At 41.2% G+C, this 25,937-nt stretch overlaps 1 protein-coding gene and 1 long non-coding RNA gene across 4 annotated transcripts in view; one reads left to right on the top strand and one right to left on the bottom strand.

Annotated features, from left to right (window-relative positions):
* Positions 1-23,782, bottom strand: part of LNPEP (leucyl and cystinyl aminopeptidase) — a 100,279-nt gene extending 76,497 nt beyond the window's left edge. Inside the window, exon 1 of one of the 2 annotated variants that reach the window (XM_005557431.5) lies at positions 23,692-23,782. In XM_005557431.5, the coding sequence (XP_005557488.2) occupies positions 23,692-23,710 (19 nt within the window). In that variant the 5' untranslated portion in view covers positions 23,711-23,782. Of the gene's footprint in view, positions 1-3,597; positions 3,706-23,691 lie in introns of those variants that run through there. The other variant, XM_065546506.2, reaches the window with a different exon arrangement.
* A 234-nt stretch (positions 23,783-24,016) lies between these two features.
* The window catches only part of LOC135971331 (uncharacterized), a 65,999-nt gene continuing 64,078 nt past the window's right edge, over positions 24,017-25,937 (top strand). For both annotated transcript variants that reach the window (XR_010587504.2, XR_010587505.2), the window contains exon 1: positions 24,017-25,811. This is a non-coding gene — a long non-coding RNA (uncharacterized lncRNA). The remainder of the gene's footprint in view (positions 25,812-25,937) is intronic.

The raw sequence follows: 25,937 nt of genomic DNA, 5'->3' as shown, positions 1-25,937 counted from the left end.
AAAACTAAAATAATATGAAATCAATCATATCTACTAAAATGTCACCTTAAGTCTTCAAAAGTTGTTTTAAAAATCACCCTCTAATATAAATGGCTAAAAACTTCATAAAAAGTAAAAATAAGGAAGATTTCAGCAAATTATTAAATTAGATAAAATAATTACATGGATATTTAGGTAAACTGACCAAGGATCACATTTTGGTGTATCACGAGCCATGGCAAAATAAACCCATTCCTATCTCTTCCTCAATTCTACCCACAAAAGACCACAACAGAATACAGAGGTAGTTATATTAACTATAAATTAACTAAAATTTCAGAATAAAATCAGCCTTACAGAAACTATTCTGAGACGTATTATTTGTTCCAACATTACCTCTACATATAGTAGTCACTTGTCTACTTCATCAGCTCAACATATTCATCATTACATCCTCTGTAAATAAGATTAACTGGTATGGTCAACAGACTAATCCTCCCCAACTCCCAAAATGTCCATGTCCTAATCCTTAGGGACATGGTTACAGACCTTGAGATGGAAAGATTATCCAGGATGGCCGAATACAATCACAGGGGTCCTTAAAAGGCAGAAAAGGTTGGGAGGCCAAGGTGAATGGATCACCAAGTCAAGAGATCAAGACTATACTGGCCAACATGGTGAAACCTCGTCTCTACTAAAAATACAAAAATTAGTTGGGCATGGGGGCCGGTGCCTGTAATCCCAGCTACTCAGGAGGCTGAGGCAGGAGAATCACTTGAACCTGGGAGGCAGAGATTGCAGTGAGCCGAGATCGTGCCAGTGAACTCCAGCCTGGTGACATAGTGAGACTCTGTCTCAAAAAAAAAAAAGGCAAAAGAGGCTATCAGGGTGAAATAATGAAAAAGGACATGTCTTGCCTTTGGTAGCTTTGAAGATGAAGGAACAGGGCCAGGAGCTAAAGAATGTGGACGACCTCCAAAAGCCAAAAAAGTGAAGGAAATGGATCCTGCCCAGAGCCCACAGAAAGGAACACAGAGCCCTGCCAACTCCTTCATTTTAGCCCAGTGAGACCCATGTCAGGCTTCTGACCTACATAACTTTAAGATAAATTTGTACTGTATTGCTGAAGTTTGTGGTAATTTGTTATGGTGGCAATAGAAAACCAATACAACTAGTCCCCACAACATGCCTGACATTCAGGGCTGTACGGCTCCACTTCTGTACTAAGTGGAGTTAGGAGCTTGCCCAAGGTCAGCTGCGGCATTTCGAGTTATGCTTGGTATAGCTATTAGGTAATTCAGTTAACTTGCAAAATAGATGAAGAAAGCAATTCTGAGAAGATCAGCTGAATTCACCAGAAAAACTCAAAAAGGCAAGCCACTAAAATTGTTGTTGAATTAGGTAGGAGACAACTCTAAAAGACTGGGAAAAAAACTGAAAGTCTAGACAAAGAAACAATCACCCCCAAACTAGACAAATTTTGCACTCGGATCGCTTCACAGGTGTCCATATTTTCATTTCACTTTATGTGAAATGAAAATTTCACATAAAGTTATAGAGTCAAAAACTTGCTGAAGCAAAACACATGGGGGTGAGTTTCTGTTTTAATATTGTTCCATTTCCTTTCTCTACTTTGCCCTGAGGGCAGGCTTTGGTCACAGAGTGGTGTGGCAATGCCAACAGGTAAAATTCCAATGAGTCCCATATTCCTATCCAGAGAAACCAGAAGTAGACCTTGTAGGCTACACAGAAGTAAACCTGTAGGGTCTACAGGGTCTCTTCCTGTAGGGGAGAGAATCAGAAAAGAGGATCCCTTAAATCTGTGCATGAACCTGCAAAAATTACAGAATAATCACTGAGCTATATATGTGCAGAAAAGACTCAAACCAATATAGCAAAGTCTATTAGTTTCTATTGCTGCTATAACAAATTAACCTCAAACTTGGTGGCTTATAACACAAGTCTCTTAAGATTCTGGAGGTCAGAAGTCTAAAATGGGTCTCACTGGGCTAAAATCAAGATAGCAACAGTGCTGTATTCCTTCTGGAAGCTCTGGAGAGAATCCATTTCTTTCTCTTTTTCAGCTTCTACAAACTGCTTACATTCCTTAGCTTGGGCCCCCCTCCCATCATCAAAGCCACAACTGCAGGTTGAGTCTTTCTCACACTTTGCCTCTCTGATATTGACTCTTCTGCCTCACTTTCTCACTTTTAAAAACCTTATGACTACACTGGGCCCAACTACATAACCCAGGATTTATTTTAAGGTCAGCTGATTAACAACCACAACTCTAACTGCAACCTAACTGCTCTTCATTACGTAACCTAAAATATTACCAAGGCTCCAGGGATTAGGAAATGAACATATTTGGAGACCATTATTCTGTCTACCATACAAAGGCTAGGAGAACTAAACTGATACTGGAGCCACTGTCCACAGATGGTGAAACAGAACTAAGGTCTGAATCCGAGCAGGGTGACTGCCAGCTAAAACAAAAATATTAACATTCTTCAGAGGATAAAAGAGTCTACACAATATACCACCCATAATGTCCAGGATGCAAGCCACAAGTACTTGAAATACAAAGGACCAAGAAAATGTGAACAATTCTCAATGGAAAAGGCAATCACCAGATGATGGAAATATCGAATACTTTAAAGCTGTTATTATAATTATGCTCCACGAGGTAAAGAAGAACATAGTGAAATAAACAAGAAGGTAAAAATTCTCAGCAGAGAAATAGAAACTATAAAAAGTATCAAAATAAAATTTTAAAACAGACAACAAAAATTATTAAAAGAAAAATTTACTGAATGGCCTGAAGAGCAGAACGGTGATGACAAAGAAAAAAAAGTCAATGAACTTAAAGATTAACAGAAATGATTCAGTTTGAAGAACACAGAGAAAAGAAAGATTGAGGAAAAAATAAACAGTGCCTCAGGGACGTGTAGGGCAATATAAAAAGGACTAAAACATATGCAGTTGGAGTCCCAGAATGACTGGAGAAAAACATTGAGGCAGAAAAATTATCCGAAGAAACAATCACCCCTAAACTTCACAAATATGGTAAAAGACATCAGTGTACCAATTCAAGAAGGAATAAACTCAAAGAAAACCAAACCAAAACACAAGATGTTGCAAACCAAAAGTAAAGAAATACTCAAAATCAGCTAGGAAAAAAACTCAACATATTACATACAGGGTACCAGTTCGCATTACCATGGATTACTTTGAGATGGAGTCTCACGCTGTCTCCCAGGCTGGAGTGAAGTGGCATACTTTCTGCTCACTGCAACCTCCGCCTCCAGGGCTCAAGCGATTCTCCTGCCTCATTCTCTGGAGTTGGTATGACTACACACGGGTGCCACCATACCTGGCTAATATGGTTGCCACCATGCCTGGCTAATATTTTGTATTTTTGGTAGAGACAGGGTTTCACCATGTTGACCAGGCTGGTACCATGGATTTCTTAATGAAAAAAACTCTGGAAACTAGAAAATGATAGAGCAACATCTTTAGTGTTTTTATATAGAGGGAACTATTAGATATGTTTGTGTAATATATATATGTGTATATCTTTGCGTAAGCATGTATCCAGAATATTTGAAGTATTCTTACCACTCACTAAGACGACAAATAATCCAATGTAAAGGAATGGGCAAAAGATTTGAACAGCCATTTCATAAAAGGTGAACTAATGTCCAAAAAATCCATTTCTCCTTCCCCCTACACAAAGATAACAAACATCAGTAGTCATTAGGGAAATGCAAATGAAAATAAACCCAAGGTAACCACATCTACTGGATTAGCTAAAATTAAAAAGATTATTATACTAAATTAATCAGCACTGTCATATACCACTGATGGAAATGTGAAATGGCACAACCAGTTTGAAAGATAGTTTAGCAGTTTCTTAAAAAGTTAAAACTTATAGTACCAGATGACCCAGACAATCGACTTACAGGAATTTACCCCAGAGAAACGAAACTGAATGTGCATACAAAGAACTTATACTAGAGTGTTCATAGCAGCTTTATTTGTAATAGTCCCAAGCTGAAAACAAATGTCCATCAAATGGTGAATTAGTGAATAAACAAATTATGGCATATCTGTAGAGTGGAATATTATTCACCAATATTTTTTCTTTTTCTTTTTTGAGACAAAGTCTCACAATGTTGCCTAGCCAGGCTGGAGTGCAGTGGCACAATCTCAGCTCACTGCAACCTCTGCCTCCTGGGTTCAAGTGATTCTCCTGCCTTAGCCTCCCAAATAGCTGGGACTACAGGTGCACATCACCACACCCAGCTAATTTTTGTTCTTTTAGTAGAGATAGGCTATCGCCATGTTAGCCAGGGCTATCGTCATGTTGGCCAGGCTGGTCTCGAACAACTGGCCTCAAGTGATCTGCCCACCTTGGCTTCCCAAAGTGCTGGAGTTACAGGCGTGAGCCGCCGTGTCCGGCCCTATTTACCAATTTTTAAAAAAGAAACTAGTATGCTGAGTCAAAGAAGTCAGGCCAAAAAAGAGCACTGTATGATTCCATTTACATAAAATTATATAAAATCTATATAATTCAATTTATACACAATTCTAGAAAATGTAAACTTACCTATAATACCAGAAAGCATATCAGTGGTTGCCAAAATATGGGCATGAAAAGAGGGATAGAAGGGTTATTTTTTGTTTTGCTTTAAGTTTCAAAAATATAATTGCAAGAATGAGGAATATGCAACACTTCAGCACTCTGATTTTAATTATACAAAGGTCAATTTGAGCAGCTTATTCATTTGAACAATTATTGCACATTCTCATATGCCAGATTCCAGATCTTTGCTCCACAAATTCTGTACACTCACACAAAGGAACCATACAAGGTCTTCTGTATAAAAGCATTTCTGACACTTAACTATAAACACCAGCAGAGTGAAGGGCTAAATTTCTATAACGTCAATAACTATTTCAAGGTATTTTGAATGAATGGGTTAGAATGGGTAGGTATATCATCTACTTTCATATTAATAGAATTCTAGCTCAGGCCAGCTGACCTTATAATTACATTTCAGGATGTACATGTTTACATCTGATCACAGATTACCATATGTCTTATTTTAGAAGGAAAGAAAAGGAAGACAGTTTTAGGGTTGTTATTGATAACTTAAACTTGGAACTTTATCGTCTCAATTATCTCTATTTTAGCATGCCATAACCCAATACTAATGTCTACAGAGAACCTTGAGACCACTGACAACGCTGCTGTGGACAGATTAATACAGAATATACACTAGCGACAATTTTATTTATTCTGCAATATACCTAGTAATCAAAGGCTTGGTGAACATTCCTTAACCTCAAGGATAAAAGCAAGCATAAACTGACGAACACCGGTTAGAACCTGCTATGGGTTCAGAATCCAAAATAACCTTTGTGTTATGCCACACAAACATTTCTTATATTAACCTCTATCAACACATCTGGAGTAAAAAACAAACCTTGAATTAGTTTACATAAACTAAGACATAGATTGGTTTGCTTCTTAGAAATTAATATTTTAATTGAAAAAGAAAATACCAAGATACAAATGGACAAGAGAAAACTTTCAGATGAAAAGCCAACATAACACATGAAAATCCTAGAAATGAGAGAACTACACATTTTTATATACAGCAACATATTATTTGGCCACATATTATGTTTCACATAAGGGAAGCCAACCTGCAAGAAGTGCATGTCCTTTTGTATGTCATTGTATTCTATGGGATAAACAGGACTTTAAACGGCCTCAGGGATGTCTCGGGTTTGTGAGAAATGTGGGGAGAAGAAGGGTGGAGGTAGCAATTAATAGTGGAAAAAGAATTAGTAACTCAGTTTTAAGCAAGTCTTAGGTGCTAATCAAACTCCTCTATTAAATTTGCTCTAAGAAAAGGACATGATAAAAGATCTCCAACCATTTTGTGATTAGATCTATCTGTCTACATCTTACTTTCACACTAACAATATGCTAATCAGGAATGTGAGGGTCAAGCTCTCTTTCCTAAAACCAAGCTCTCTTTCCTAAAACCTGGTATGTGTGAACACCTAGATGAAAATCAGTGTGTAGCTTACCGGAAGTACCTTCCTTTCCCCACTGCCAGCCAAATGGAAATTACATTATAGCAAGCTAATTACAGATTAACCATCTGTTCCAGGTATAGTCAAACCCCACAGGCTAGTCCCAGGCTGACCTGGTTAGGCCCGGGGCAAAGCTTGAGAAAGCAGATCAACCCTAGTCATTCATGGCCCCAGAAAGCCCAGAAAAAGAAGACTGATTCTAGTCCTCTTAAAGGTCTAGATCATTCTATGGCAGGGCAGGTATGAAACAAAGAGTTCCGTATCATCTGGGATTCCTGGGTCCATAGATCAAGAAAAGCAGGAGAAAAAAAAAAGTAATTGAACTTAGCCAAGTAGGCCTTTAATTCATTAAAACTAAGATTAGTCGGCCGGGCGTGGTGGCTCACACCTGTAATCCCAGCACTTTGGGAGGCCGAGGCGGGCGGGTCACGACGTCAGGAGACCGAGACCATCCTGGCTAACACGGTGAAACCCTGTCTCTACTAAAAAAAAAAAAAAAAAAAAAAAAAAAATGCAAACAATTAGCTGGGCATGGTAGCAGGCGCCTGTAGTCCCAGCAACTTGGGAGGCTGAGGCAGGAGAATGGTGTGAACCCAGGAGGTGGAGCTTGCAGTGAGCCGAGATTGCACCACTGCACTCCACCCTGGGCAGCAGAGCAAGACTCCATCTCGGAAAAAAAAAAAAAAACACAAAAAACTAAGATTAGTCTAATAAATCATGAAAGGGCTGAGAAATTAAATGATGTATCTCCATTATGTTTTTGTTGAGGGGCTGAGGTGTTGAGAAAGGGGCAGCTTGTTGAAAACACTTTGGATATAAACCAAAAATATAGGGATAAAAATCAATGGTTTTTAAAGGCAATAGTTTAAGAAAAATCTGTCTCTCTCTACTTTAGAATCATCTAGGGCTGAAATAAATGACGGTAGAATCCGCACACAACCAAGGCATCTGATAATGTGGCCAGGCACATTTGCCTGGCCAGAACATTCCCCTCCTGTGACCTAGATCTATCTTAAGAAACTTGCTGCCCAATTCCAACAGCTCCACTTTCTACCTTCTGTGGACTCCTAAACTATTCCTCTCCAGTTCCTGAAAAAGGCAAGATTAATGTTCTCAAGATGTAATATAGGTACACCTAGAAATCCCTGATACCCTTGCAGGAGGCCTTCAGAGTCAAAACGATTTTCATAATAATATGTTATTTGCCATTTTCACTCCACTTCTCTCATGAGTGTATAGTAGAGTTTTCCACAGGCTACATGACTTGTGCTATTACAACTGACTGAATGCAGAAGCAAATCTGAAAATCCAGTTGTATTCCTATTAAGCCAAACATCAAAAAGATTTGCAAAAATGAAAAATAATGCATCTCACTAATCCTTTTGTTTTGAAAAATAATAGTTCTATTTTATTAAAAATTTTACTTAATATGTAAAAGGTTTTTATTGTTATTAAATAAATTAATTTTTTAAAATGTTAATTTTTAAATATCTAGAGAAATACTCACACAAACAAAAGCTCTTAGGGGTCCCCGATAAAAAAATGTTTAAGAGTGTAAAAGAGATTCTAAAACCAAAATGTTTCAGAAGCATAACTCTGCCTTCAAAGATAAACTACTCCCAAACTCTCCAGACATCTTGATCCAAACATGAAAGTTTAGTATACTGTCTGAAAAAGCATATAGAGTAAATACACAAAGTAAATAAATACAGAAGGTCTGGATTGCTTCAGTGCAGGACAAAAATGGGACAAGGGGTTTTGTATCATCCTGAATTACTGTGTCCAGAAAAAAAAAAAAAATTGAACTTAACTATATATGCTTCTTTTAACATCCTGAGGCAGGAATGTAAACTCCAGTAACTTATTCCTGTGGAAAAATAATTTTCTTTACCCTGAGGTTTACAGAAAGAAACTGTCTGAAGTTAAGACTCCTATGATACAGTTATATCCCCCACCCCACCCCCAACACCCTGCAAATTCATGTATTAAAGCACTAACCCCCAGCTGGGTGCCGGGTGCCAGGTGCCGTGACTCACACTTGTAATCTCAGCACTTTGGGAGGCCAAGGTGGGCGGATCACGAGGTCAAGAGATAGAGATCATCATACTCGCTAACACGGTGAAACCCCCGTCTCTACTAAAAATACAGAAAAAATTAGCCAGGCGTGGTGGTGGGCGCCCGTGGTCCCAGTTACTTGAGAGGCTGAGGCAGGAGAATGGCGTGAACCCGGGGGCGGGGCGGAGCTTGCAGTGAGCCGAGATCGCACCACTGCACTCCAGGCTGGGCGACAGAGCGAGACACTGTCAAACAAACAAACAAACAACAACAAAAAAAGCACTGACCCCCAATGTGATTACATTTGAAGAGAGGGCTTTTAAGAAGGTAATTAAGGTTAAATTCGGTCATAAGGGTAGGGCCCTAATCCAATAGTATTGGTGTCCTTGGAAAAAGAGAAAGAAACAGCAAAGCTTGCTCTCTCCACATCTGCACAGAACAAAGACCATGTGAGGACACAGCAAGAAGGTAGCATTCTGCAAGTGAGAAAGAGCCCTCACCAGAAACTAACCACGGTGGTCCCTTGATCTTGGGCTAGTAGCCTCCAGAACTGTAAGTAAATAAATATCTGTTGTTGAAGCCACCCAGTCTGTATTACTTCATTCTAACAGCCAGAGCAGACTATTACACTGCCTATACTCTGTTCCCATATAATTACTCTATAAATATACTAAGGAGTAGGGAGAAATGGAGATTTTCTTAAGGGGGAAGGAAGTACTGAATCAACGTATTCACAGTACCACACACCATAATTTAAGTTGTATGGTCATTAATGAGTTATTTAGGTTTGTTTTCCTCAAAATGTCATTTGATTTTTAACCTTTGTGATTAACATCAGTACAGAAACATCTACTTTTTTCCCTCCTGGATAGTGTCAGGTCTAAAATTCATGCTTTCATACCTCAACTCATACTGCAAATAATTCATAAGACTAGTTATTAATATTTTGTTATGTCAACTAATAGAGAGTTGTGCCTTTCAGTGGCTTTGCCCATCTGACAACCATGACATAGCTTAACCTTTACTCTTCCCATAAGGCTACATGAAAGCTTATGTGTGACCCATTCATTGCCTTCTCACCAACTCTATGGTATATTAGGAAATTCCTTTTTAAAAGTTGAATTTAATTGGCTAGGGAATTGTTTTCGTGGCTCTCTAATGAAGGGCAAAGTGCCCCAATATAGGTCAGCCAGAAGTCCTTGCAGCACTGTAGCAAGAGAAATTGATTTAATTGCACCACTTAGGTCTCACTTAGGTCTCAAAGGCACAGCAGCTCTCTGGCTATGAAATAAGAAGATGAAAGGAGCAAGGAGGTAAATGTTGGGTCACTCTTTAATGTTGATTTTGAAAATGCTCAGAGTAAGAGACTCTCTCCCTCCACATCATCTTCCTTTCCCTCTAACACTGAGAGAGTTTCCTATTTAGCACTGTCTTCTCTGTACAAAGCATAGGATTTGAAATACTGCAAGTACTCAATAAATTCATTTCAGTGGAAAGGGAAGCTGAATGAAAACTAATGAGAATGTTCTAAAAAATGATTTGGAATTACTCTGTTTGCTATGGAAAAGTTTATAGAAAAAGGAAAGGTGAAGGGGAGGATGGAGAAGGAAAGGAGGGGGGAGGGAAGGAGGACAGAAGGACAGACAGACTGACCTCTAATTTAAGAGTCCAAACAAAACTGTTAAGTCTTTGCTTTGGAGTTGTTTGAAGTAGTATTACTTTCAGATAATATTTATTAAGCATCTAATATGTGTGCAACAAAACACTATGTTAGATGCCAACCATCATAGCAAATATAAAAGAACTGTGTTTTTGTCTGCTATATGTAATTAATGTTTTTCAGATGAACAAATAGAAACTATTTGTATTAACAATGAGGTGCTGCATATTGCATTTTCTTGAAGCACCATGAAAGCAGACCTGGGCCAGAATTAAATTGGATGTAGGAATGTACAGTTCCTCTATTCTTTAGGCTAGTGGCTCCCAACCTTTTTGGCACCAGGGACTGGTTTTGTGGAAGACAATTTTTCCACAGACGGGGCATGGGGGAGAGCGACGGAGGCAAGAGCATGAAGGGATGATGGTTTTGGGATGAAACTGTAACACCTCAGATCATCAGGCATTAGATTCTCATAAGGAGCATGCAACCTAGATCCCTCCCAAGTGCAGTTCACAATAGGGTTCGTGCTCCTATGGGAATCTAATGACACCCTGATCTGACAGGAGAGGTGCTCAGGCAGTAATGCTCACTTGCCCACTGCTCACCTCCTGCTGTGTAGCCCAGTTCCTAGCACTGGTCCTTGACATGGAAGTTGGGGACCCCTGCTTTAGGCAACACTTCCATGAAAGTGATGCAAATTCATAATTGTTAATAAATATGAAATGGAATGAATCCTCCTATAATCGCGTCAAGCCCTTAGTAAAGAATTAGGATCCAAGAAATACCATTAGTTCCCAGCTTTTCAAAATCTCACTATGGCTGGAATATGCCCAAACCACCATGTATCTTAGACCAATGCTAATTTCAAAAAGTTTTAACTTTTGAATGTAAATTTTAGGTTTTTAACTAAAGATATTAAGACATTCTGGTAATATCCTTAAGAATCAGAGAGCTAGTGAATAAAGAGCCAGGATTTGAATGTGGCTGTCTGAACTTTTCACTTCACTATTGCACTATATTATACAGTAGTCAACAAAATAAGATAGATTTATAGATAGATCTCCAAAATGGGGGAAAAAAAGAGTACAAAACCAAATGTATCTGCAGTAAAAGGTGTGGGACTGGACCTATAATTCTCAAAGTCTGATGGTTTCTGGAGAGTATGCTAGTTTGTATGTTCATCTCAATAATCTTTTCAAGAAATAATTCCACAAGAATGTAAGCTCCTCAAAATCAGGGACCATGCTAAATTAACGTTTGTAAGTTTAAGAACAAAGCTTAGAACAAGGTAGCATACAATAAAGGAATATTTTAATGGATTTAATGTATTTATTTGGGAGGGCATCTTTTTGAAAATAGAATAGATTTTTAAAAAGATACATGGGCATAAGTCAAAAGCAAAACAAATAAAAATACTTATTAACTGAAGCAGTTTAAAACAGTATGCAAGAAGAAGCTGGGCTGGGCGTGGTGGCTCACGCCTGTAATCCCAACACTTTGGGAGGCTGAGAAGGGCGGATCACCTGAGGTCAGGAGTTCAAGACCAGACAGGCCAACAGGGTGAAACCCCATCTCCACTAAAAATACAAAAATAAGCCAGGCACAGTGGTGCACACCTGTAATCCAAGCTACTCGGGAGGCTGAGGCAGGCGAATCACTGGAACCTGGGAGGCAGAGGTTGCAGTGAGCCGAGATCGCGCCACTGCACTCCAGCCTGGGAGACAGAGCAAGACCCCGTCTCAAAAAAAAAAAAAGAGGAATCTATATTAAAATGTTTACATTGTGCTCTTCCCGGATCCCCACGACCCCTTCCCCAATAAAAGAAGAATGAAGCATGGTGACCTGAAAAATGATTTATGCTTTGCTATGTTTTCTGCCTAGGTGATAAAAATAAGAGATGAAGAACAAATTACTAACATAATGTAAAAAGGAAAAAATTCAAAAAGAGAAAAATGGGAAAATAAGAAAAATTAAGTAGATTTGAATCGCATTATTCTCTGGTTTCAATAAAATAGAATTAAACCCAAATCACCCATCTCCCACGATTTTTTTTGTACGTTATATTCTCTCTATATGTAATACTTCTGTATTTAGTTTTCTGGTTGCTATCTGCAGTGGAATATACAACTAAGATAAAATATTTACAATAATGTACAAAGTTCTAATAATAATCATGGAGTTCTACTGAACAATTAGGCATTCAAAAACGTTGTCAGTGCCACAGAGAGACAAACACATTGTCAATTCTACAGAGGAAGTCCTGTTGTTAAAAATCTGTCTAAAGGACATCTCAAAAGCATCAAAATACCAAGTACAACACGATATTCCATGAACTAAAAAACAGACAAATAGCACGGGAATAAATACTGAGAGCATTTGGTTGCTTTATCCTTACATTAATCATATGACCATGCTTAAAATTCATATAAAGATACGCTCTTTTAGTCACTTAAAAGCCAATAACTCTGTTGAGGGAAAAATCAAATTATTTTAGCTCCAATTTTCAATTTTCTTTTTCTTTTCCTACGTAAAATTATTTACATTTATATTTATACAAACTTGTCCCCCTAATCAATTTAACAAAAAATCTTTACCTTCCGAAGTATTTCTTAAATCTTTCCTCACAATATAGGTGTCCGTCTTTAATAATGCTTAGGGCCCCTGTTAGATTTAGCAATCTAAAGTAATTTACATTGTCAGTGATGCCTAAATATGTATGTTCATTACTCTCTCAAGCAAATCTGTATAGCTGCAAATACCTTTATAAGATCTAAAGATAAAAACTTTACTTTTAAATTCCATCAATTGGATATACTATAGTCTTAAAAGAACATCTTAATCTATAATTCCTTATTTAAAATGAAAAATTACATTAGATATAATGAGTATCTGTGAGTTATTTAACAGAGAATGCGTATCACTGAATGGGATCTGCAAGGGAAATTTATAAGAATTCTTCAATGTATACAGAAAACTTGTGAGTTAAAAAAAAAAAAAAAAACTCCGTTGGTGAATACATTTATTTGCCAGATCTCAGAAGAATCTGAACAAAAAATTACTTTGCAGATAATTTTTTGTAACATTTTTCCATGTGACTTATTGGATTGATAAAACACCAGGTATATGACAGTCTTCAGTCTTTATAGTAACAACTTTGTCATCAATTTACAACTGACTGAGGGCCAGTTTGCTTGTCATTAACCAACTTAAAAAAATTAGTTATAGATTAGTCAAAAGGCTGGGATTGTAACTACATTTTTTCTACCAATAGTCATTGTCATTCGATAATGTACCAAGAAAAGATTCTATGCATAAATTCAAGTCTTAATCTCAATTTTATTTCTTGAATTGGTAATTAATTAAAACAGAACTATGTACCCAACTGCAATGAACAACTGGACTTGAACAAAGCTAGCCACACTTTAGTGAACATGTGCTTATTTCCATCTAATTCAACATGCTCTATTATCTAATCCCCAAGTCAGACTAGACCCTCTTTTCTATATTCAATTATTTTTCTGTGCACTTCCTACAACTGGAAAGTTACCAAGCCTCTCAGTATACTGTACTGACGCAGATGGAAGTGAGGCTGTTGCTTTAAAAAGCAATGCATTTCTTATTCCCACTAATACCCAATACTCTATTGCTCAGTTTGAGTTATCTTCATAATGTAGCTACCCAATCTAGACCCTAAGGCACTGAGCCTCCAGTTTAAAAAACAGAGAAACCACTAATAAGAGGGGGCCAGCCCAAACTCCTGCAGGTAATCTTGATAAATGTGGACACACTAGTTCCTCTCACCAAGACTCAAATGTCATGGCAGCCTCCCTTACTTAATCATTGAGGCCCTTCCAACAATTATAGGACAAGCAGATGCCAGACATGTATTACATTCTTTCTATCTTCAAATCACATTACCAATACCAACTTAAAAAGATATTTTAAACATCTTCTTTTGATTGAGCTCTCCTCAAGATTGAGTTCTCCTCAATCATTCCCACTAAATTCTATACATTTTTCCTCTAAAGAGGATCTTGGAATGATTTTGTAAACCAAAAATAAAATTATAGGCCCCTAAACTGACTGAATTTACCCCTCCGAATGGCCAAGGGCATTCCAAAGTAAACATGAAAAACTAGCTCAGGCTATGTGGGAAGGAGGGGTCAGACACACCTCATTATACTCTCCTCCCTTTGGAATTCTGGCACAACTGACCAGCATTAATATTAAAACAGAGATCTGACAAAACAGACTCTTTGTAGCAATAAAATACCAAATTCTAAACTGACTCTAGTATAACATCACACAACATATAGCAGGCTCTGAAAGAAATAAATAAAATTTATTTATTTATTTATAAATAAATAAAATAAATATTTCTCTGAAAGAAATAAAAGTATTTTACCCCAAAATACAGACCTATTTTTAGACCTATTTTGAAACGGCCCTGCAAAGCTGTCTCTTGTATGGAACATTCTATAGAAAAAGACCTTTCTGATCTCTTTTTTTGAGATAGGGTCTCACTCTCTTGCCCAGGCTGCAGTGCAGTGGCATGATCATAGCTCACTTCCTCTTTCCCCAGGCTCAAGTGATCCTTCCACCTCAGCCTCTCAAGCAGCTGGGACCACAGGTGGCTAATTTTTCACACCTGGCTAATTTTTTTTTTTTAATTTTTAATTTTTTTGTAGAGACGGGCTTTCACTATGTTGCCCAGGCTGGTCTTGAACTCCTGGCCTCAAGTAATCTTCCCGCCTTGGCCTCCCAAAGTGCTAGGATTACAGGTGTGAGCCACTGCACCACCCCAGGTCTTTTTCCGATCCAGGAGAGATTTAACTAACAGTCTGGCACCTTTTAGGTTCTGGTAAGAGATAATAACCATCTGTTCTCTTAAATCCTGCTACCTGGTGGGTTCATCTCATAATAAGAACCCTGGTCTCCACAACTCCTTACCTTATTTTAACCCAGACACTCCTTTCTATGGATTCCAGGTATTTAGATAATAACTTAATTGTTTCAACCAATTGCCAATCAGAAAATCTTTGAATGTAGCCAGATGTGGTGACTCATGCCTGTAGTCCTAGCACTTTGGGAGGCTGAGGTGGGTGATGACTTGAGGCCAGGAGTTCGAGACCAGCCTGGGCAATATGGCGAAATCTCACCTCTACTGAAAAAACACAAAAATTAGCTGGGTGTAGTGGCAACATGCCTATAATCCCAGCTACTCAGGAGGCTGAGGCACAAGAATTGCTTGAACCTGGGAGGCGGAGTTTGCAGTGAGCTGAGATTGCACCATTGCACTCCAGCCTGGGTAACAGAATGAGCCTCTGTCTCAAAAAAAAAAAAAAAAAAAAAAAAAAAAGGCAAAAATAAGAAAAAGAAAAAAGAAAATCTTTGAATCCACCTATGAACTGGAATAGAAGTCCCCGCTTTGAGTTGTCCTACCTTTCCAGACTGAACCAATGTACACTTTACATGTATTGACTGCTGTCTGCCTATAACTTCTGTCTCCCTAAAATGTATAAAATCAAGTTGTAACCCAACCATGTTGGGCACATATTGTCAGGACTTCTTGAGACTGTGCTTAGGGCCTTGGTCACACATTATTTGTCTCAGAATAAGCCTCTTTAAAGATTTTACAGTTTGACTCTTTGCATTAACAATGTAATGATGTTTCATTGATGAATATACTAACAACTGTTTTAAATTTGACAAAATAAGTTTCAGCTGTGAGAAATACTATGGCTTAAGCCTCTTTCGCTACCAGAAATTTCCTCTATGGCACTGAATGACACCTGAGGCAGTTGTCTGGGAAACGCTCCCACATAGCGCTGGTCATCACCTGCTGCAAGAGGAAAGGAGCACATCCAACCCATAGAGGCATCCTTTTCTCACTGCACTCCTCATTCTTCTGTTCCCTCAGTTGAAGAAGCCTTCCCCAGCAGAAACACCAGGAAGCCTTCTTTAACTTCCTTCACCCCAGATAATTGGCTGGAGAAGCCTCTGAGACCCACAATCTAGAGAAATTCAGACAACTGATTGAAGTTCTGTTTCACTGACTACATTTTTGAAATATGTGGAATGCCCAGGAGTACCTTCATTAGGCAATATGTACTAGAAGAAAAAGAATTTCAAAAAATCTCCTGTAATTGAACTTGATCCTGCATTGTTTTTTGAAACTCCCTTGGAAGCTTGAATTTTCTTTATTTGGCAAATGACCTGGTTTCCTCCTCATTTACATGTTATGGATGGAATTTTTAAAAAATTAATTGGTTCATTGTTATATCATAAGCACCAGTAGAAGAGTGAAGCAAAGCCAGGCTATAAAGAATAGTAGACTGGCCACAGGGCCGCACTGGCTCACACCTATAGTCCCAGTACTTGGGGAGGTCAAGACAGGCGGATCGCTGGAGCCCAGGAGTTCAAGACCAGCCTGGCCAACATGGCGAAATTCCATCTCTACAAAAAATACAAAAATTAGCCAGGCATGGTGGTGTGCACCTGTGGTCCCAGTTACTCGGGAGGCTGAGGCAGGAGAATCGCTTGAGCCTGAGAAGTCAAGACTGCAGTGCTGTGACTGTGCCAAGGGGCAGCCAAGCAAGACCCTGTCCCCATCCTTCCCAAAAAATAGAATAAATGACTGCTACGATGGTAGTCCCAAAAGGTAGATAGCTCTCTATAGTTTTTCTTTCTTTTTCTTTAAACAACTGGTAATCATTTATTAAAATAGTTGACTTAAGCATCTGCAATGGTGACATCAACCTCAACTCCTGGCTCAATAATGATGGAAGTAATCTGCTTAACAATCTCAGAAAGACTGTGCAAGTCAATGAGTCACTCGTGGATTCTCATCTGGAAATAATACCATGTCTCAGAACCTTCATAAGAAGTTTTTCTTGTAATGATTCTCAAAGTCTTGGTAGGCATTCAAACTGGTCCTATCACTTTGAGATTCTTTTCCTTGGCTCCACTGATCAAGTCAGCACACACCTTCTCCAAGGATTTTATGTTGCTGCTCGTTAGAGTGATTCTTTTCTTGTTTGTAGAGTAATTCTTTTTTTGTTTGTTTGTTTGAGATGGAGTCTCGCTCTGTCACCAGGCTAGAGTGCAGTGGCATGATCTCGGCTCACTGCAACCTCCGCTTCCTGGGTCCAAGTGATTCTTGTGCGTCAGCCTCCTGAGTAGCTAGGATTACAAGCATGTGCCAACATACCCAGCTAATTTTTGTATTTTTAAAAGAGATGGGATTTTACCGTGTTGGCCAGGCTGGCCTCAAACTCTTGACCTCAGGTGATCCGCCTGCCTCAGCCTCCCAAAGTGCTGGGAGTACAGGTGCGAGCCATCACGCCAAGCTCGGTGATTCTAATTAGAGTGATTCTAATTTGGTGAATTGCCACCTCTGGCTTCATGGGCGTTTTTCTGTATCTCCTGACCAACCTGTTTTTTGGTGAGAGTGAGCGGTGGTGAGCCAGGAACAAGAGCAGGCTTACCACAGCTCCACACCATGTGGTTTATCAAAGAGCTATATTTTTTCTTTAAATCTAAAACATTCAGGAAAGTGAACAGTCCCAACTTACAAGTGACTGAATTTTCTGACTATAAAAGAGAAAAGAGAGTATGCTTAAATTTCTGGCAAATGTTTTCTATCTCCTGCCAAGGCTCCCAAATGCCAATCTTAACTCATTCGTCCCCTGAGCCCTCAATTCCATTAATCCAACCAGACCCACCTACCTGTCCCCTTCGAACCTAGACTCTGTCTTCAACCTCATACAACCGTGTCCAGATCTCCAACTGAAGCTCATTTCTGAACCAAAGACTTGCAAGGATCAAGGCATGACCATTTTTAAAATCTCTGCCTATCAGCTTCTTCCTTTACCCCCAATCTCCACATTTCTTTCATCTTCATCATTGATTCTCCTCTTCCAATTTTCCCTAAACATCTTTGTAAAATGCAAAGTCCTTCAGGTGCTGCTAGGACAATCACAAATGGATTACAACAATGGATGAGGTTACAAGGGAATCCTGTCCACCCTTCCATGGACACAGAGAACTTCTGATGTTCCATTTACTGTCCAGAAACACCAAGGCAATGAGCAACCCTCTCTACAATGGCCAGATGTAGATCTACGTCAAGATCTAGATATAAAAAGAACTGTACCACCACAAGGGCTCCAAAATGTCCCTCCATTCTCAATCCTGGTTTCTTGCAAACTTTCAGAAAAGTTGCTGAAATTTCTCTAGGGATTCAAACTAAAAAAGAAAGAAAGAAAGACAAGAAAGAAAGAAAGACAAGACTACGTCTTTCTGGTTGCTCCAATTATATTATGGAAAGGCCTAGTAGTATCAGCTCAACTCCAGCCCCCTACAGTAGGGGGGACCAACTCCAAGGCCACAGACCAGTACCAGTCTGTGGCCTGTTAGGAACCGGGTCACAGCAGTAGTGAGCAGCAGGCAAAAAAGTGAAGCTTCATCTCTATTTACAGGCACTCCCCATCATTAGCATTACCACCTGAGCTTCACCTCCTGTCAGATCAGTAGTGGCATTAGATTCTCATAGGAGCATGAACCCTGTTGTGAACTGTGCATGTGAGGGATCTAGGTTGTGCGCTCCTTATGAGAATCTAATGCCTGATGATCTGTCACTGTCTCCCACCACCCCCAGATGGGACTGTCTAGTTGCAGGAAAACAAGCTCAGGGCTCCCACTGATTCTACATTATGGTGAGTTCTATAATTATTTCATTGTATATTACAATGCAATAATAATAGAAATAAAGTGCACAATAGTCATCGCAAAACCTTCTCCCCTTTAGAATATATCACAAACTAGAAAGTATATATCCCCTGGACCCTGGTCCATGGAAAAACTGTCTTCCATGAAACTAGTCCCTGGTCCCGAAAAGTTTGGGAACTACTGCCCTACAGTTTTCAAGACATGAGGTGACTAACTGACAAAACATAGCTGCACTGACCTCACCTCAACTGCCAAGAACCACAGGCCTCATCTAGGTCCATCCCAACGTCTGGGGTAATCTTGGCTAAACTCTTCCAAATCTCAATTTTCTAATGTTTTCATAGAGAGGATTAACACTGCTGTTTCCTAATAGGAGTATTACACTAAATTAGTAGACATGCAAACTTATGGAAACAGTTATGAACAGGTTTCTGTACATTTATTTCATAATTAGAATACTGTCTTAGACAAAACTTTATTGCTTTTTTATTTCTTCTGTGTTTCCATATTTTCATATTAGCATGACAACAAAACTAGGTTCTTCTATTTCTCTTTAGGTAAGCATCATCTGATGACAAGGTTGTGGGTTTTTTTTTTTTTTAATGTAACTGTGCCTAGCAGAAAATCTACTTGTAAGTGGGCATTCAAAAGATGACTGTATGACTAAATTACTGAGCAGAAAATTATCCCTTACTTATTTTCTATATAATTTCCTTATAACCAATCTCTCTGGTTATATATCTTTCAGGCTGAGTTATCAAGGATAACCTACAGATAAATTATAATCACTGGTTATAAGAGTTTCTAAAATATGCTGTTTTTATGCATATATCAAGACACTTTTTGGAAACTGGTAAATAATAGCAAAGAACTTTTCTACCACTGGTTCCCAGTTAAAAACTGGGCTGTTTCGGCTGGGCGTGGTGGCTCACGCCTGTAATCCCAGCACTTTGGGAGGCCGAGGTGGGCGGATCATGAGGTCAAGAGATCGAGACCATCCTGGCCAACATGGTGAAACCCCATCTCTACTAAAAATACAAAAATTAGCTGGGTGTGGTGGCGGATGCCTGTAGTCCCAGCTACTCGGGAGGCTGAGGCATGAGAATTGCTTGAAACGGGGAGGCAGAGGTTGCAGTGAGCCGAGACTGTGCTACTACACTCCAGCCTGGTGACAGAACGACACTCAGTTTCAAAAAAAACCTGGGCTGTTTCTAGCTATAGCTTTAACCATAGATTGTCAGAGATGCTAACACTTGATTCCTAATAGTCTTATTTCCCCCAAATAAAATAAAAAACTTAAGACAGAAAGATAAAAACAGGATTTAACTTATATTCCATCACACAGAGAAACCAGGAGCTCCTATTTCTTAAGGGTTTTCTTTCAATGTGGAAATTTTTCATAGAGCAAAAGAAAAATAAAAACAAAATGTGGTGTGCTCACATTTTTGAGAAGTGATGCTAAAAAGTTTTTTTTAAAAACACACGCATATCTATAGAACAACTGTTATGTGTAAAATTAAAAGATGGAATCACAATTTTACACTGTGTTACAACCCACAAATATCTCATTTGTTGCCCAGATTTCCCATTTCTGAAGTTGAAAAATACTTTCAATTGGATACCAATCTGAAAATGAAAACAAAAATAATTTTTTAAGTCTGTTAAGTCCTCCTTGTTTGGTTATGCGCCACACTGTGGTAACAAAAGTGATTCATAGGACCTATATTCATATGAAAAAAACCAAACTAAATTATGTTTAAATTATGTTTTCATTCTGGGACCTCAAAATACCAAAATACCAACCTTTAGATGTACTTTAGAATATATCACAAACTAGAAAGTATATATACTTTCGGCTGGGCGCGGTGGCTCATGCCTGTAATCCCAGTACTTTGGGAGGCTAAGATGAGCTGATCACTTGAGGTCAGGAGTTTAAGACCAGCCTGGCCAACATGGTGAAACCCCATTTCTACCAGAAATACAAAAATTAGCTGGGCATGGTGGCGGGTGCCTGTAATCCCAGCTATTCAGGAGGCTGAGGCAGGAGGATCACTTGAATCCGGGAGGCAGAGGTTAAAATGAGCTGAGATTGTGCCACTGCACTCCAGCCTGGGCAACAGAGTGAGACTGTGTCTCCAAAAAAAAAAAAAGAAAGAAAGAAAGTATACATACTTTCTAGTATATACTACATACATAATCAGACCTCCTCAATCAGATTCTGAGGGTGAACCTTAGCATCTGCATTTCCTAAGATGAATTTAAGTTTTTCCAAAATATACCAACCCTGCATGCAAATGAGGACAAAAATCTGGATAAACATCAAAGAATTATTTAATCTAATATCCCTATCAAAAAAAAGTAGATAGTTGCCTTCGATTTTTTTTTAAATATACAAATCACTATGAACTAACAGTTTACCTCCACCTGCCTAACAAGACATAATCATTATTGCCAAAACAATCTTAAGTACTGGTCTAGCACATCTCTCATCATAAAAAAGCCACCAAAGATCCAAACCCAGACCGGATGTCTAGACTTCAGCATAATAGCAATCCCTCCCAAGGACAAAGCCAAAAATAGATCCTGAGCTAAATGGGAATTCCTAGCACTAAGATCCATCCTTATAAGCCCTTTCCGGGGATAGGCATTTTAAATGGTTTGCAGAAGTATGTTACCTGAACAGGTTAACATGGCATATTCATCAAATGAACAAATTATCAACAGGTAGAGAGCAGGGCCCAACAAAAATAGGTCATACCATGGCAACTTTGGACAGAAAACAGAGAAACTACAAAAAAACCGTACTGGAATAGATGAGTATTGAAGGCTAGAGTGACAAGATATAAACTAAATTCACTTCCTTTACAAATACATAGGTCAGTAGGTGGAACCAGTGACAAGATTTTTAACTAAAAGATATGTGGTCCAAAATTACTGAAACTGTTTTTTGTTAAGCTCACACACTTCTCTAGATATATAGGGATACATGAGAAAGTGTAAGTGAGAAAGAGTCCACTAAAATAGGATGAATGTGTAACAAAATCCAATACCAGGCTCGATAAATCTTGCAATCATAAATTCTATGGATAATGAAATACTCTGCATCATCACACCCAGACCAATGGGAGCATTATACATGCGTTACTTTTTGTACTCAGAAAGATGAAGTATATAACTGTCTACTGTACCATGTTATTTGAAAACACTAGAAAATTCTACAGCAATCCTTCAAAAGTTTTCAAATAAATACCCTGTCCATCTTAAACCTGAAAAGCACTTCAAATTGCTAACATTTAATTTCTTGTTGACTGTAGATATTGTCATTTCTGTTTTCCTTATAAAAGGATGCTAAATAAGGCTGCAAGAAGTGACTGCTACATTAACCAAAATTATGCACTGCCAAGCTGTCTCCAGCATCAACTCCGAAAGATAGGAAAGGATCAGAAATCCAATTTCCTACATGAAAGTTGAAGCATTGCTTCTTTTTTTGTTCTCTTCTGTGGGATTTTTCCATTGTCCTCCCAAATGTGACAGTTTGCAAATACCCACATCTAGAAGCATATTCTATGAGAGAAAAGACGCCAATTTTAAAACTTGAGAAAGTACTTTAATTCTGTAGGCAAAGGTTCATCAAATCAGCTAGCACTAATCTTGACCAAATGGGTGAGTCAGCCTTGTCACTGAGAATTTTTTTTTTTTAATTTAGATGAAATTTCACATTTAAAAACATGGTAACTCCAAGCATTCTACCAAGAACAAAGAATAAGCATTGAAATAGTCACTTACAAGGACTTAACGACTTATATTAAACATATTTTACACTAAAGTACTAGATGGTCTCTCTAGTTCCTTTTAGCTCAAACCTTCCTTAATTCTTCGAGTAACTTCACCAGACTATTCTTTAAGTTTTAGTAATTACAAACAGAACCTGAATGAGAAAAAAAATTCAGAATTAAAGTTGTTATCAGTAAGCCTAATTAAACAGTACAGACAGAAAGATGGCAGTAGAATAAAGCATTCTATATTAAGAGAAGGGAGAATATAATCAGTAGTTCGCAGCCTCATGAATGAAGCACAGCATACAACAAAGTCTGGCTGGGATTTGGGTAACTAACGTACCTAAACAGGGACAGACTGAGGCCCCTATTAATGGGATACTCTACTTGAAGTAACCAACCATACTCAGGAAAACATGTCAACCAGAGAGTGAATCCTCTAATTTTAGTGGGTCGTCTCCCTTACTGGCAGTTTTCCTACTTTCTATCTTAAAAGGGAATCCACACACTCAACACCGCAAAATGGTAAGACATCTCATCTCACCCCTGTATCGTGGGTCTGGCACTTCTGGGTCGCACAAAAGCCATCGTTCTAACTAGTGTGGGATTTATGCCCCCCATTCAGTGAAGGGCTGTCTGTGGCTGTTTGCAGGGTGCAGGCTCCCTACGTTGACTCTCGCTTCCTGTCACACAGTGGTATCACCGTGACGGACCCTTGACATGAACAAGTCTTTGACTGAAAAACTGATATGATCTGCAGCCAGTGAGGGGAAGCGTGGTGGCCCGGCGGAGTACCTCGGCAGGGTCAGCAGGGTGACACTGCGGGAAGGCACCTCTGCGGCCCCGAGCGAGGTGAGCAAGCCTTTCCTGAAGTTTTCCTTCCTTCCACAACATTAACCTGCCAAGCCTCCCACCCCCACCCCGCCCTATTAGGAAAAGTCACGCCGGCAGCTCACTGAAGGGCAGGGGGACAGCTCCTGGCGCCCCACAAAAGTTGGGCTCGGCGGCTGCCACAGCTTAAAGCTCCTGCAGGACAGTCGGGCCGACACCGCCTCCTCCGGGGGCAAACCTGAGCTGCCAACTTTCCCACTGCCCACTCCTCTGCGCACAGCAGCCCAAACTTTGCGGTTCGCCCACCGGCCGCACCCCGGGCGAGCGGCGGCGGCGCTGACCTTCACGCCAGCTCCGGGTACCGCACTGGCCGCCGCCCGCCCCCCGAACCTCCCTGCCTCCCCTAGATCCCTCTGCCTGCCTCCCCCAACCCTCGTGGGAAGCCCGCGGTGTGGGGGGTGACGGCAGCAGCCCGATCCCGCGTATCACGACTGCCCACGACCCTCGGGGCTCCGGAGAGCCTGGGTCCCGGCGCCTCGGCTGCCCACTCACCATTGGTGAAGGGCTCCATTTTCCCCCCGCCGCGGCTCCTCACAGCCCGAGCGCCCGAGCTTCCTACTCCGAAAGCTGAGGCGGCCCAGCCGACTGAGCATGCCCAGCGCGGCCTCCAGGGGCTGCCAGGGAGGTGCCGCGAGGGGCGGCGCCGCTCCGCCGCTCGGTGGCTCCGCCGTTCCGGGTTTTCGTGGCGGCTGCAGAAAGAGCGAGGGAAGCAAGAGGGAAATGCACAGTCTAACCCCCGGCGGCTCAGCGGAGAGGCGAGGTGGGAGCGGGTGCGCGCTGGGGCGGGGCCTGTGAGGGGCCGGGAAAGCCCCGCCCCGTCACTGCCTGAAGTGGACCTGGCTGCGGCGCTCTCCCTGGCCGGGAACCGTGTTCAGTCACTCAACAATTGTGGAGCCCTACTGCGACCCGCCCGATTCTGGACGCCGAGACACCCGCACTGCGCCAGAAAACATGGTCCCAGTCCCAGGTGCGGACATTCCAGAAACAGACCATAAATAAACACAGAAGACACACGAGTGTAAAGTCAGTGCCCCGCTGCGCATTAAATCGGGGTGACGTGATGGCGAGTGAGTGGGTAGCTAATTCGGATGGCTTGGTGGGACACGGCCTCGCTGAGCAGGTGCCACTGAAGCCGAGGTCTGAAGGCAGAGCAGGAACCTGCGGGCGAAGGTCGCTATCCGAACTGCGAATCGCCGGTTTCCCTGGGGAGGTTGGCCGCCGAGGGATCACTTTTCGAAGGACCGAGGGAACGGGCGCTGTAGGTCTTTTCGGCAGGGATGCCCTCCCGCATCATAGTGCCCCGGGAGGGCGGTGAGGAGGAGACGGAAGAGAGGGCAGGGACCCCGCAGGGCCGAGGGCTCCCCGGGGTCCAGGGCCGAGGGCGCCCCGGGGTCCAGGGCCGAGGGCGCCCCGGGGTCCAGGGCCGGGGCTGGCGGCTGCGGGCGCGGCCTCTAGGTGCGGGCGGATAACAAAACCCGGCGCCGGATCGCCCGGGCCGGATCACAGGCGCCGCAGGATGTGGGCAGAAGGCCTGCCTGTTCCAAGCCTTAAATCAACACCTGCGGTTCCCGGGGGTGCCACCGCTGGGGCTCGCAGCAAGGCTCCGCGGCGCTAGGCCCGAGAAACCGAAACTCCCCTAGTCGCCCCTGCCCCCCAGCTCTCGCGCAATTGCCTCCAGCCCCGAGCCACCATTGTTTCCAGTGCCAAATCGGGCAGCCCCGCTAGCCTCCGGGGCCGAACCGCCAGGGGCCCCGTGAGCCCCCAGGAGGCTCTTCGGGGAAGGCTTCCTTTTCCCCCTCTCGGTCTGCGCATCGCCACCACCCTCGCTGCAGAGGCCGCCGCCCTCCCAGCGCGCCACCACCGCTTCCTCTGCCTCTTCCCCTCCCTCAGCCCCGGCCCCTGCATTGACTTGGCTCGGGCTGCGCCTCACTGCGCCTGCCAACTGTCACACGCTCCGAGGCTGTCAACAGCGGGGCGCCAGGGACAAACAAGCCGCGGCGAGCGCAAACAGCCTGCGCAAACAGGGACGGCCAGGGTGTTGTTTGACCAGCACTGGAATTGGAAACTAGGTTTCGAAGAAGTCAAATCGAAGTACAATATTGTATTTTAAACTGTCTGTTGTTATTACATCCCTCACAATCCACGCTCTACTTGAAACTTCCAGTGCATACCAACTGCACTTAGAAAAAAAAAATGAAACTCCTTGCCTAACTCTGGGACCTCATCAGCACATTCTCACCATGTTTTGGTCACAGAGGCCTTCATGCTGTTCCTGGAAGTCGCCAAGTTCCATCCATCATTGTTAATCATTCCTTTTGCTCGCTCTTCGCACAAGAGCCGTTTCTTCTGCTTAGTACTTTGCCTACTGATTCCATCTTGTCATTTAAGTCTCAGCTCAGATGTCACCTCTGCAAAGAACCCTTGTCTGACCATACATCTAAAATAGCCACACTCTATAAAGACTTGGCCTTGCTTTATTTCCTTCTCAGCCCTCATCACTGTCTGAAACAACGTTGTGGATTTGTTGTTTATTATCAGTCTCCCTCTCAAGAATGCAAGCTTTGTGAGGGCAGGGTCGTAATCCTTTTTAAAGCTGTATCCCCAATGCGTGGGTAAGTATACAATAAATAATTTTTGCGTGAATAAGTGAAGGACGTAGTGGTGTTTAGAGTTCACTTCCACTGCTGCAAGCCCTTCCAGTTAATGACTCCATACTGAATGATGTGTTTGATCAGTAC

This window comes from Macaca fascicularis, chromosome 6 (genome assembly GCF_037993035.2).
Source record: "Macaca fascicularis isolate 582-1 chromosome 6, T2T-MFA8v1.1".
NCBI classification, from domain to species: domain Eukaryota; kingdom Metazoa; phylum Chordata; class Mammalia; order Primates; family Cercopithecidae; genus Macaca; species Macaca fascicularis.
This window is presented reverse-complemented; position numbering and strand designations above follow the sequence as displayed.